The sequence below is a fragment of the Struthio camelus genome, chromosome 4 (assembly GCF_040807025.1).
Source record: "Struthio camelus isolate bStrCam1 chromosome 4, bStrCam1.hap1, whole genome shotgun sequence".
Taxonomy (NCBI): Eukaryota; Metazoa; Chordata; class Aves; order Struthioniformes; family Struthionidae; genus Struthio; species Struthio camelus.
This window is the reverse complement of record NC_090945.1, coordinates 80,288,687-80,298,204: the sequence shown is the minus strand read 5'-3', so window position 1 is coordinate 80,298,204 and position 9,518 is coordinate 80,288,687. Positions and strand designations below refer to the sequence as shown.

At 53.1% G+C, this 9,518-nt stretch overlaps 1 protein-coding gene across 3 annotated transcripts in view; it reads left to right on the top strand.

Annotated features, from left to right (window-relative positions):
- The first annotated feature begins 4,583 nt into the window (after positions 1 to 4,583).
- The window catches only part of FGFRL1 (fibroblast growth factor receptor like 1), a 184,359-nt gene continuing 179,424 nt past the window's right edge, over positions 4,584 to 9,518 (top strand). The window contains exons 1-3 of one of the 3 annotated variants that reach the window (XM_068943659.1): positions 4,584 to 5,065; positions 5,630 to 5,697; positions 5,904 to 6,015. In XM_068943659.1, coding sequence (XP_068799760.1) covers positions 5,955 to 6,015 — 61 coding nt within the window. In that variant the 5' untranslated portion in view covers positions 4,584 to 5,065; positions 5,630 to 5,697; positions 5,904 to 5,954. Of the gene's footprint in view, positions 5,066 to 5,514; positions 5,533 to 5,629; positions 5,698 to 5,903; positions 6,016 to 9,518 lie in introns of those variants that run through there. The other 2 variants (XM_068943660.1, XM_068943658.1) reach the window with 2 other exon arrangements.

Here is a 9,518-nt window from a genome sequence, read left to right as displayed (position 1 = left end):
CTGAGGGTCAGAAGAAGGGGACTAGCCAAGGCCTCCTGCTGAAGCTGTTTACTGAATCAGGCTCGATTGCTTATGGTGGATGGTAGCGGCTCGGACAGCAGATGGGCCAAGAGATCTGAGGAGGCAGTACATCGTCAGGGTCACAAGGTAGTGTCGGGCCTCTGAGGTGAGAGGGCTGGTGGGGTGTAAGTTCTTCCACCATGATGGCTCTAGGTAGATACCTTCTACTTCACTCTAACTTCAAAGCACCCTAAAATAATGCTTCTCTTTCAAAATTTGACTCTGTTCTGTTCAGATTTCCCTGTCTTTGAACTAGACCTTACAATACTACCTGGAACCTCAAGAAACATTCATACTGTAGGGATGAAGCAAATTCCCGCTCCTGCAAAAAAAACTTGAAAACCCTGATGCAAGGGAAATGGCGCAGGACGGGACAAGACACCCCCTGCCACTCTTCCTAGAAGCATCTCGCATAGGATTAGAGGTTTGGTTGGCAGGACAATCCGAGCAAGAGCTGGGATAGTTACTCCAATATACGAGGCCTTTTGCATGTGAGGATGCTTCCAGATAGCCATCTAAATTTGGGGGATTTGGCCTGGAGCCAAATTTGGCTGGCGTATCTCAGCAAGCAACCTCATTTCGGAGGTGCTGGGCTATGCCAGCACTCATTGACTTTAGTCTCCTCAGGGCTGAAGTGTGAGTCGTGCTGGGACAGGACATTTGTCGTGAACTTGTACTCCTGTTTGGGCCCCTTTTCCTCTCTGCCTAACAATGCTGTTCATGCTTCATGGATAAAAGTTAATCTTACGCATGTGATGGGCTGTTTCATTTCTTTTCAGTGCTACTGAGGAGAAAGCACAGTCTGCAGGAATAAGAGTATATGGGTGGAGAAGTGTCTTTTTTTAAAGAAAAAATACAGATTTCAGGACCATATCATCCTGGTCCATCTCTCCACCTATGCATAGCTCTGATTTTTAGCTAAGTCATAGCTAGGACTAAGTTACTCACATATAGGAGAGATGGTGATTCAGCTCTCATAAGACATTTCCCTTGAAAAACAGTTTTAGCCTCAGGCATAGACCCAAATGGATTAGCATGCTGGCTCTGACAAAACGCCTTTCAGTGCCAGTGAGCCTGGTGCATCCTTCCTGAGCCGCATGAGGCTCCGGCTGTGCCCTTGCTCTCCCAGCAAGAGCTGCCGCACAGAAGGCTCAGCATTTTGGGGTGATTTCCAGCATCTGCTGGTCTGTGTCTGTGGCAGTCTATCGTCTAGAGGTGGTACCTTAGTCCAACCCTGCGCACTGGCCTCAGGACCGCTGAGGAGGGATGCACAGAGGGGTGGCGGATGGAGGGAATGTAAGCAGTCCTGGGGTTGCCCCTCTTTCCCCTTCCTGTGCTCCATCAGCCATGACAAGCGGGACATTCCCGCACGCCCTCTGCTCCCATGGTGTGTTCCTGGGGACCCATGCCTGTGGTGGCCCATGATGGGAGCTCTGATGTCCCCAGCTCCCAGGACAAGCCTCGCGCGTGCCTGTTACATGGACGCCTCTCTTGCAGCTTAAGAGGATCCATGCTGCTGAAGCTGGGTAGGAATCACAGCACGGAGGTGGCATCTCCCAAAATGGTCTACAACGTTGTGCCAGCATGGGAGAGGGAAAGCTGAAGCAAAACAGCCAAGATGGAGGGCAGAAAGGGGGGTAAAATAGAGTTCTGACTCCATGGATGGAGGTGAGCAGCTCCTGGGAGAAAAGAGGTAAGCAGACTGGAAAAAAGACATATTTCAGATCCATGAGGAACGTTGCTACGGGGATGCACATTCACTAGACCATCACAGCCACACCAAATCTGGAAGTCTGTGGTCTGAAAACAGGGCAACAGGGCTTAGAGGACAACTGTTAGTCTGCTCCTCAAGCCATGCAGAGGCACGTACTGCATCGCTTAGCATTCATTTCTGTTTGTTAGCTTGGGAAAGCGGTTTTCCCACAGACTTGTCTCTGGACTGTGGGGTGCAGGAGCAAGCTGGAGCTGTTGAGTTTCAGACTACTCAATCATCCTGCAAATTACAGCCAGCCCAGAAAAACACAGCTCTGCATGTTTCCTTATTTAGGTAAAAGTGTCAGGAAAGTAGCATGAGATTTTGTTTCTGATAAACTAGGAGCTGTTTCAGGAATATTAATTATTTTGTTGTATCAACATTCTACATTCGTTCCTCCACTGCTCTGTTGTGAATGAGATGGATGAAGTCTTCAGCTGAGTTTCTGAGTGTCTTTCAGGGCCTCCCAAACTCCTGAACAAAGAGAGTAACTGTGCAGACGTTCTGGAGTCGGTAGGGGTTGTCCTCTGGTTATTTTAGCCTAGGGTGTGGAAGCTGTGGGTTTCATTCCCTGACCCTCTGCAGCATCCCTATGCAGCATCACTTGGAGTCAGTTTCTTAAAAGGCTACTGAATGCCTAAAGATAGAGGCCTAATGGGACTCTTTAGGCATTTAGGCACCTGCATACCTTTGAAAATCCTACGTGCCACCTCTGTAACCCTCCTGCTCTTAAAACTTCCCACTGGTGAAGGGGTGCAGGAGGTGTTAGCATTTAGCTGCTTCACAGGTGTGTTGCAAGGAGAGATGCTCGCAGACGGGGAGCTGTTGGGAGCCCACAAAGTCCTCAGGGACGTGCGTGATTTTTCAAAAGGAAGTGAGCATGGAAGAACGAGATCCGTCCCAGGACTTTTTTCTGCTGTGTCAAACCTGAGCCCAAGACTGTGCAGGCCGCATTTGCATCGGCATAGGTCGAAGTAGTGGGTCAGAAGAAGGTCCCGTCCTCCAGATGGGAGCTGATTCGTGCCCAGGCAGCTCGGCTCAGTGGAGCCGGCTCACATCTCTGTAGGCAGGCTGTGATAGGAAGGCTCTGGCAGAGCCAGGATTTAGTCCTTCATCTCCACCTGGAGCGCCTGAGCCAGAAAACCAAGACGAGTTAGCAGGAACCCTTGTGTGGGATCCAGCTAACCTGTGGGAAAGCCTCCTGGGACAGGCTGGTGGCCCCCCCCCAACTTTGTTTCTCTCTCATCTCCCAGTCAGCATTGAAGCTGCTTTTCACTGCAGTGGGATTCCGCATGAGAGCGGGGGGCATGTTAATAGACCTGATTTGGGGCCAGGTATCAGATGGTGATGCCTTCGGGACAAGGACTTTGCCTTCTTCATTGTGAAGCGGCTAGGAAAGTGTTACAAAGAGGTGTTTTATACACGATCCTTAGAGATGTAGAGTGTGGTGGGTCTCTCATACTGGTGGAAACCGGAGGACTTTTATCAGAATCCATGGCATGAATATAGCCTAGATGAAAAAGCACATCGTGTCCACGTAGGTCAGGTCCTGAAGGTTTGACTCAGTCAACACCATCTTTGAAGTCAATGAGGCTGAAGTTATTGCCTGATAGGAGGAGTAGTCCATCTGGGATGTCTCAAATGAATGAACTTTAATAATAAAAATGATGATAAAAATATGTAGAATATAAAAACAGTACTGCTGGCCACTTTGTTTCTGGTTTGGGGGGTTTCTGTGTTTAGTCTTGAATGTTTGCACATTGATTTTGTATATCGAGATAAAATGCTGTCAAGAACTGCTGAGTAAAAAACATTTAGTGCTAATAAGAGAGAGGGTGTGATTTCATAATCCTAACAAAAGAGATAAGATGGATGTTCAAACTACTTTTTGGCTTGGGTGTTCTCCTGGCATGCGTCACATCGGATTGGGAGGAGGCCTTCATGCCGGGCCACACAAGAGGGTTAATAAATAATAACATCAATAGTAACAATGTTTCTGGATATGAAAGTGAAGCTCTTCAGGCAGCTTTTTCCTTGGCGTTTGTTTAGTCTATTCCGTGAGCTCTGCCAGGCTGATTTTTCCCCGGGGCGGAGAGCAATTTGCTGCGAGAAGTGGGGGATGCAGCAGCCCAGCGGCGTTGGCCAGTAAATAATCAATAAGGCCAGCAGTGAATCTCACGGAACAGACGTCCCCGGCAGTTTATTCCCCAGTTTAATCTCTTTTCCCGGGGCCATCCGCAGCCGAGCCGAGAGATTTACGCGTTGTCCAAAAGCGGCGCTGCCAGGACAGGACAGGACGAGACAAGACGGGACGCGGAGCGCGCCGCGGGGTCTCCGCGTGGGTGCCGGGGGGTCTCCCCACGGGACGGGGAGCAGGGTGGTGGTGGGGGGGGGGTGGGCGGGCGGCTCAGCGCGGGCGCGGGGCTCGAACCGGCGCCGCCGCCGCCGCCGCCGCAAAGGGTTAAAGCGGCGGCGCGGCGCGGGCCGACGGGGCGGGCGGCGGCGGCGGCGCGGCGATTGGTGCGAAGTTGGGAGCGGGGCGGCGCGGCGCCGCCCTCCGCCGCGGCTCTGCCCCCACAGCCACAAAGCCCTGCAGGGAAAGTTGCTTTATCGCTGGTTTCGCTCGCCCCGGCCGTCCTCTCTCCCCCCCCCCCACCCCACCCCACCCCACACCCTCTTCCCCAACTTCCAACCCTTCCCCACCCCCCCCCTCTACCCCCGGCCCCGGCCCCCGGCCCCAGCCCCTTTCCCCTCCTCCCCTCGCTCCTTAAACGGGATTCCGGCGCGGCGAGCCGCGGGACGGCATCAGCGGGCATCCCGCGGCGGCGCTGTCAGAGCCCGCTGTCCCACCCCGCACACACGCCGAGCCCGACCCGGAAAGCAGGAAAAATTACAAGGTTTCCCCCCCCCCAACACCACACACACACACCCTCCCGCCCCCTTCACCCGCCCCTTTCCTTAGCTCCTCGCCGGTGGCTCCTTAGTGGCAAATCGCTCCCGGGGCGAGGGGGTGGTGGAAGGACGGTGGTGAAGTGGCGGGCGAGAGCCCGGCCGGCGGCGGGGAGGGCGCCCGCCGGCAGCCCCGAGCCGCCCCCCGGCGGGGGATGAGGCAGAGGCCGGCGGCGGAGCGCCCCGCCGGGCGCCGTGGCCGCGGGGCTCGCTCGCTGCGCGCCGGGCCGCGGAAGGCATGAGGCGGCGAGCGGCGGCGATGGGCGCCAGCTCACGGTCCTAGGAGCCGCGGCGGCAGCCGAGGTAAGTGGAGCCGCCGTGCGCGGAGCCGCCGTGCGCGGCGGCGGGGCAGAGCCGCGCAGCGCCCCGCGCAGCGCCCCGCTTGTCAGCGAGCGGCGCGGCGTGCTCGTGCGCTGCGCGGGGCGCTGGGCACGGCGGCTGGAAAGCGGGGAGCTGACGAGGGAGAGGAACCCAGCCCGTGGTCACAGAGCGAGGGTTTCCGAGCAGGGCGTAATTAGCCTAAACCTGATCTGCCCCGCTTTGGCGTAGGGCAGCCGAGGCGTCTTGCAGGAGCGGGGCGGAGGGAGGGGGGGGAATTTCGTGCGGATCCGCGCCGGGACGCCGCTCTGGTGCCCGCGGAGACAAGTTGGGGGCGCAAAGGAGAGGGAGAAGCTGCGCGGTGCGGGGAAAGCGCGGGGCGGAGGAAGGCGCACGGCCGAGGGGCAGCGGAGCCGCCGCGCAAAGTTTTCTGCCCGCTGCTGATGGGAGAGGTAGCGTTCCTCCTCCCCCTCCGCCAAGTTCCTCCACAAATTGTTAACCTGAAATGTGGTTTTACGGCCACTGGCTGGTGTTTTGTTTGCCTTGCAGACTGCTTCTGTACAGGAGACCAAGGAATTATGCGTTAACTGTAAACTCAGAGGAGCTCGCTGGCCTCGGTGGGTTCTTGATTTGTATCAGGCTGAAGCAGAGCGGGAGGGCAAAGTTTTACTTGCTGGACACCAAGGAATGAATTACAAATCTGTAGCTGTCTGATCTGCCGTTTCTGTTCTGGCACCTCTGCAACACATTTTAAACGTCTGCAAAGTTTGAGGTTGGTTGTTTGTTTTGGTAATTACTTTGCTTTCCTTTTTCCTCCTTCCAGGTCTGAAAGGACGGTAGCCTGTACAATAAGGAGGGATCTGGCTTTTTCAAAATGGAATTGCAGCTCGCGCTCCTTTTCGCAGGGATAATTGCGTTTTCTGACTCGGCAAGAGGTAAGGAGACTGCGCTGCCCGCAGCCTCGCAAATGGCTCGTGGCTTGCACCCTTCCTTCTGCTCCGGCTGGGCTCGTGTCGTGCAAACGCGCTCGGTGCCCTCAGAGAGACCCCGCCAGGGCGTTGCTGTCGGCACGGGCTCTTCTTCCGCGCATCGCTTATCTGCGCACCGCGCGCCCGTGCGCGCCTCCTTACCTGCGGGCTTCGGGGCGATCGCTATGGATGGAGCACTGTCGCTCTAGGTTTGGTGAGGTTTCTTAAGCGCAGGTGAACTTCCAGGATCCTGGCTTGGGCGTGGGTATAAAAATACCCGGGCCGTTTTAAAGAAAAAACGCATTCCTCTGTGGATCAGAAGTACCTCTCCCCCGCTGCAATCCCTCCCAGCTCTGCCCTGTGTATTCCCACTGGCAAACTAAACAAACACGTCCATTAGCTTCCTCAGTGACAGACAAATGACAGTTCCCAACAGCTAGCCTGTATTTTCACGCTGGGACTCTCACAGTTGATCAGATTTCAATAAACAGGTTACCCTACCAGAGGCAAATTGAAATACATTGACCTGGGAGTGGCGGCTGGAAAAAGAGCTTTCTTTGCGGGAAGGTAACCCAAGTTATGGGGTCCGAGCCATAAGACCGATGGCTTTGGCTCCGCTGTAGCTCGGGACATACCTTGGCCGGCGCTGTCCCTGCGAGGCCTGAACGCGAAAGCATTTTTTCAGTCCGACTGGGTCTCTCTGGCCGCGAAGCAGAGGACCGCGTTGCTGCAGGAGAAGGGGTGCACGTCCTCAGGATGAGGATTGCCCCGGCCTCGATTCGTAACAGTACAGGGGTTGCGGGAATTGTCGAAAGACCTTTACATCACCCGGTTCGGGCCCGGGCCACATAGTTCCAAATTAAAAGATTTAAACATTTAAATAAGTGTGTGGGGGGGGTGTGTGGGTGGGAGAGGAGGGGGGAGCGTTACACTAAAACCCCAAGGTTGGGTTAGCGCGTTGTTTTTTTTTCCTTCTTGGCATTGACTCTCGAGCAAATATTTTATGGAGGCAGAAGCACTATAAAATGATTCTGCTGGAAGCTGAATGAAAAAGAAAACAGTATATATAGCCTTTAAGGTCTGAAAGGCTGAATTCCAGGCAAGGTTTACAGTGGAAACTCAGTTTTAAGTTGTAGGCAATGGGCAGCAGTGTGTGAATTCAGATGACCTCATGGAGGTATATTATTCTAATAGACCTGGGAACTCGGTGGAGTTCCCAAAAAAATCTGAAGTGGGCAGGAGAAGACAAAAAGATTTTTGTCCACCTTCTGCCGGGTTCTGAGGAGAGGATTTGGGGCTTTCCCAGCAGACCCTGCTTAAATTTTGTTTGCGCATGTCATGCTCGTATGCTTTCACTGCCCCTGGAAAATACAGGACGGTAGACTGCGCACTGTAGTTGTGTGACGAAGCAGCAGAAAATCAGCAGCGGTAATTTCAGAACATCATAGCTTTTCCTATGAAAAGTTTTTTTTAATGTAACTTTGACAGGATTGCATTGGCAATCTGATTGAAGCCTTTAGAGCCGGAGAAGTCGGACCTGCAAATGAATGGGGAGATGTTCCTGGTTGTTTAAACTGGCAGAGAAATAGAGTTTAAAACATGGGGCCAAACGCATGAAAAAGTACAATTTATTCATTTGCTGGTGTCGTGAAAGAGAACGAGAAGGAGGCAAGGCTGTCCTTGCTGTAAAAATGTAGACACACACCTAGCATTTCAATCCTGCGTTGCTACCTCCGTGAGGTAGATAGTATTTTTGATAGCGGTGGATGCGGATGAAAGATCAATCTCGTGAGCGAGCAGAAGTGAGCGCGCTGCACCCTTACTTTGCGCTGCAGAACGTCGCCTCTGATTCCGTGTTTGTTCGGATAATTTTAGATTCTCTCAAAAACGTGCCCACTTGTTAACATGCCTATGGATTTTTTCCTAATGGCTCACACGGTGGGTTAGACTGCTGGAGATATATAAAAATCACCCGTTTCACTCACTTGAGTTTTATAGACAGGCCAAGCCTCAGCCCGAGGTTGTGAGGCTTTTCGTCGGAGGAAGAAGGGCGCTTTGTTTTGGCCGGATAGCATTTAATATTTGTGTCCTGACTGCGAGTTGCACGTGTGTGGCCCAAAGCGCGCCAACACCTCCCGAGCTGAGTCGCCGGACGTTAAGTAGGTGCTTGCTGGCTTGCAATGTAGCGCGGAAGCTGGAGTGAAAAAACTGGCCCTCTCTTTCAGTCGCATTAGGTAAAAGTAGCTTTTGCTGGAGTTTGCCTGTGAATTTGGAGCGGGCTGATTGCATGCTTTGTGTTCGCGGAAGGGCTGTATCGTAGTGCGTTTGCACAAGGGGGCAGAGTTAAGTTGCCCGCATGCCCTAACCTCGGTATTTCCTGACCCTTGAGGACTCAGCTGCAATCTTGCATTAAATGGTACGTTGCATTATTTCCACGTCTTCATTTGTGTGATGCCTTTTAAGGTGAAGGGCCTCACAGGACTGACTGATCGGGCTAACGCTGCAACTTTTTTTGCCTCGGTGAATGGGGGAATTTTTCAAGGTTAGAAGCTGTGCCTGCTGCCTCTGTGCCTTCGGGCACTCTTGTGACCCGATGGGTCGTGTCACCGATGCACAAGACACTGCAAGAGAGGGGATAGCTCAGGAAACCAGGAGAAACCCTTAAGACAGTGGCCTGACATTTTAAGTGGCCGTGAAAAGTGAAGAGCAGGTCTGTTCACCCTTCTGAAACAGTTAATCTGGAGTAACTCCCACAGTGACCCATCTTATTCCAGGCTACGCGTTTCCTAGATGGAACCTCTACAAAAAAAAGTGTTTCTCAATAGCTATTTTGGTAAATACCCAAGCGTCTTCTTTCCCTTGGAAGGTGAACGCTAGTACAAACACTTTTGCGTGCACAACATCTGAGCACAAAATCTGTGTGCTTTGGTTCTCCGAAGGGCAATATGCCTCTTGGCCGAGAGCCAGGGCACAGGGTAGCAGCTTCAAACCTTTTACCAGCTGCTCTGGGTCTTGCCAACCCTGAAGCGGGGGCAATGCAGGAGCTGGAGTTCCTATCCTCTGTCCCTCCCTTCTCCTTCTTTCTGTGCAGCCCCATACTGGGCATTAAAAGTCCTCAGCGTCCGGCCCTGGCCCTCCTCCGCAGGGACGAATGCCATCTTGGGTCACTAACCTCTAGTGACTATGTCCCGTAGCAATGTAGCTCCTACTGCTCCACACCTCCGGTCGGATACAGGTAATACAATCTGATATTTTCCTGCGTATGTTATCCTAGTGACACACAACGCAATATTTGTTCCAAATCTGTCAAGTTGCCATCGTATTCGCCTTGGTTACCGTATATGGTAATGCTGGGATGTACTTGGCTTGGTCCCGTGGCTTAAATGAGATTTCGTATAGTACGTTTAGAAGTTTTTGGTAAGAGTGGCAACAACCCTCCCGTTAGCTAGTAAACTGATATTCTGCTGGAA